Here is a 2,500-nt window from a genome sequence, read left to right on the forward strand (position 1 = left end):
GGTGTATCGTAGGATATAAAATGAATTAAGCCAATAAAACGATTTCATGCCGATCGCGGACTTAGACGGTTTCCGCGCGACGCCTCGATTTGTTTAATAAATATCAATATCTTGACATTATTTGATGCACGATCGAGTATTTATAAGTATGTGTTTATTTTGCGACCTTACGACAACCGTTTTTTGGTTATTTTTTCTCTATAGTTAGCTTTGGAAGGTGAGTTGCCAAAGGCACTTCGTACTGCCAGAAGTTTGTTTGGACGGCGCCTTCTAATGGTAACTTCCCTTTAATACGTCTGTTGTCGTCTGCTATCTATTGTTAGATTTTTTTTCACACAACACAAGGTGTTTCTCGGTTTTAAATAATAAAGATCATCCATATTCAATATTTTACGCCACCTAATGATAAGAATATGTCTACATATCATGCTACCAAAGACATTTTGCCACCTTATGTTTCAACAAGTAACATATTTGGTTCTAGTCCTCCAAGGAGTTTTGAACCGGAATAGAGGAAGGTGTGACGTCACGGATTTTGCTTCCCCTAACAACCCTAGAAAACCAAAGCAAATCAGTTTTGAGAAAATAGTCATTATGGAATTTTATTTAGTTCTTCATAATAAACTATCGGATTGCAGAACGTTTTCAATAAAGATCACAGTACTCTATCATTTCTGTCCAGTCGCATTTGTTGATACAGCATTCACAGACAATACCGTGAAACGCAACAGTATACCTCTTTTCCAGGAATGAATGAGCAATTTTCTTGTTGATTTCCAAACCACGAACATCTCTCTTTAACGCTGAGGAAAGCAATATTTATAAAATGAATTACACTGACGTTCTTAATATAATTTATATTTATGCTTTGCGTTCAGCCAAAAAAGAACCCCACGAAAATACTCATAACCTCCACCAGTCGGATATAGATGGAACGAAGTTGGCGTCACTCAGGTCTTTGTTATTGTTTTTAGCCAGCCATTTTAATAGTTTTCACTAAACTGTATTAATCAACTATACACATTCAAAGTATTGTGTGTTGGTACATTGTATTCGACTTTCGATGTTGTGAGCTATTTGATTAAGCGCAAAGCATTAATAACGTACTAACACACAGAACTATATGAAACTTAAATATTTATAGTCTGATTTAGGGCTAGCTAACCCACACCAGAGACTGACTCCGACGACTCAACAGTGCGTCCACTGCCGTCTTCCGAATAAAGACGTCGGCCACAGACAAAATACTAAGAATAAAGAGAAGAGCCCCTACCCATACAAAGCATCCTCTGCCATTTTTTTTTCGAGCTTGGTATGGGTAGACAGAGCGGCTTTTCTCTTTATTCTTTGTATTTTGTCCGTGCCCGACGTCTTTATCCGGAAGAGAACAACTCATAAAAACGGCTGGCTAAAACAATAACAAAGCGTTGAGTGACGCCTTGCCATCCGGAAGAATAACGGACCAACACACACAACTCTACGTACCCATGAACTTATAGTCTGGATTAAAACTTCCTGTGGCGCTCAATGGCGACGTTTGGTTTTCATTGCTCTGTTGTTCATCGGAAAAAGTTTAGTATTTTTGTTTCTTCACCTGCCATCGTTTTTTTACATGGATGTATTATTTGTAATTGGAACACAGGTATGACTATATTTGAACATTTCTATTTGTGGTACCTATTTCAAGACTGTGTAGTGCATGAAATGTTACTATGAGTGAACAATGTTGTTGTGTTCGAAATAAAAACAATATGTCGACCGTCGTCTACACAAAAAACGAATTGCTTGATATTGGACAAACAACAATCAAAACAAATGATCCAAATGGTTTTATTATTGTTTCAATCAAGAAAAGAAAAATAGGACAACGTGGAGGCCTCAAGCAAAGAATTCGAAGAACTGGTAAAGTACTCCTACCTATGATTATACTTTCAAACGTTCGATCTATAAGAAACAAAGCAGACAGTATTAACGCGTTGTGTACTTTTGATCCTGCTAATGAAAACTCAGGCATACTGTATTTTACAGAGTCATGGCTTTCATACATGGACAAGGATAAACGTGTAGAATTGGTAAATTTTATAATCTATAGGCGTGACAGAGATAGCTCAATGACTGGAAAACAAAAAAGAGGTGGTATTTGTGTGTATGTCACAAAAAAAATCGTACAAAAGCTGTCGAACAACACGTTCATTATGTAAAAAGGACATCGAGCTCATTTCCCATTCTCTTAGACCCCACTATTTACCTAGGGAATTAACACTTATTTATGTCATTGCTGTGTTCGTTCCTCCTGATGCGAATGCTATCACAGCTTTACTGAGGAGGAATCATTTGATTTTTTAAGAAAACATCCTGATGCCTCCGTAATAATTCTTGGTGATTTCAATCACTGGTCTCCTATAAATTCTTTTGATCAACACGTCTCTGTTCCCGCCAGACGAGATAAAACCCTGGATCTGTGCTATACCAATATTAAAAATGCATACAGAAGCGTTCA

The 2,500-nt window shown here is 37.2% G+C and overlaps 1 protein-coding gene across 1 annotated transcript in view; it reads right to left on the bottom strand.

The window, feature by feature from the left end:
- Positions 1-602: 602 nt before the first annotated feature.
- The window catches only part of LOC144969639 (con-Ins Im2-like), a 7,085-nt gene continuing 5,187 nt past the window's right edge, over positions 603-2,500 (bottom strand). Inside the window, exon 2 of the mRNA XM_078908783.1 lies at positions 603-803. Within this exon, the coding sequence (XP_078764909.1) occupies positions 646-803 (158 nt within the window). The 3' untranslated portion in view covers positions 603-645. The remainder of the gene's footprint in view (positions 804-2,500) is intronic.

The sequence above is a fragment of the Berghia stephanieae genome, chromosome 3 (genome assembly GCF_034508935.2).
Source record: "Berghia stephanieae isolate SIO BIC M18660-M18661 chromosome 3, UCSD_Bste_1.3, whole genome shotgun sequence".
In the NCBI taxonomy this organism is placed as follows: Eukaryota; Metazoa; Mollusca; class Gastropoda; order Nudibranchia; family Aeolidiidae; genus Berghia; species Berghia stephanieae.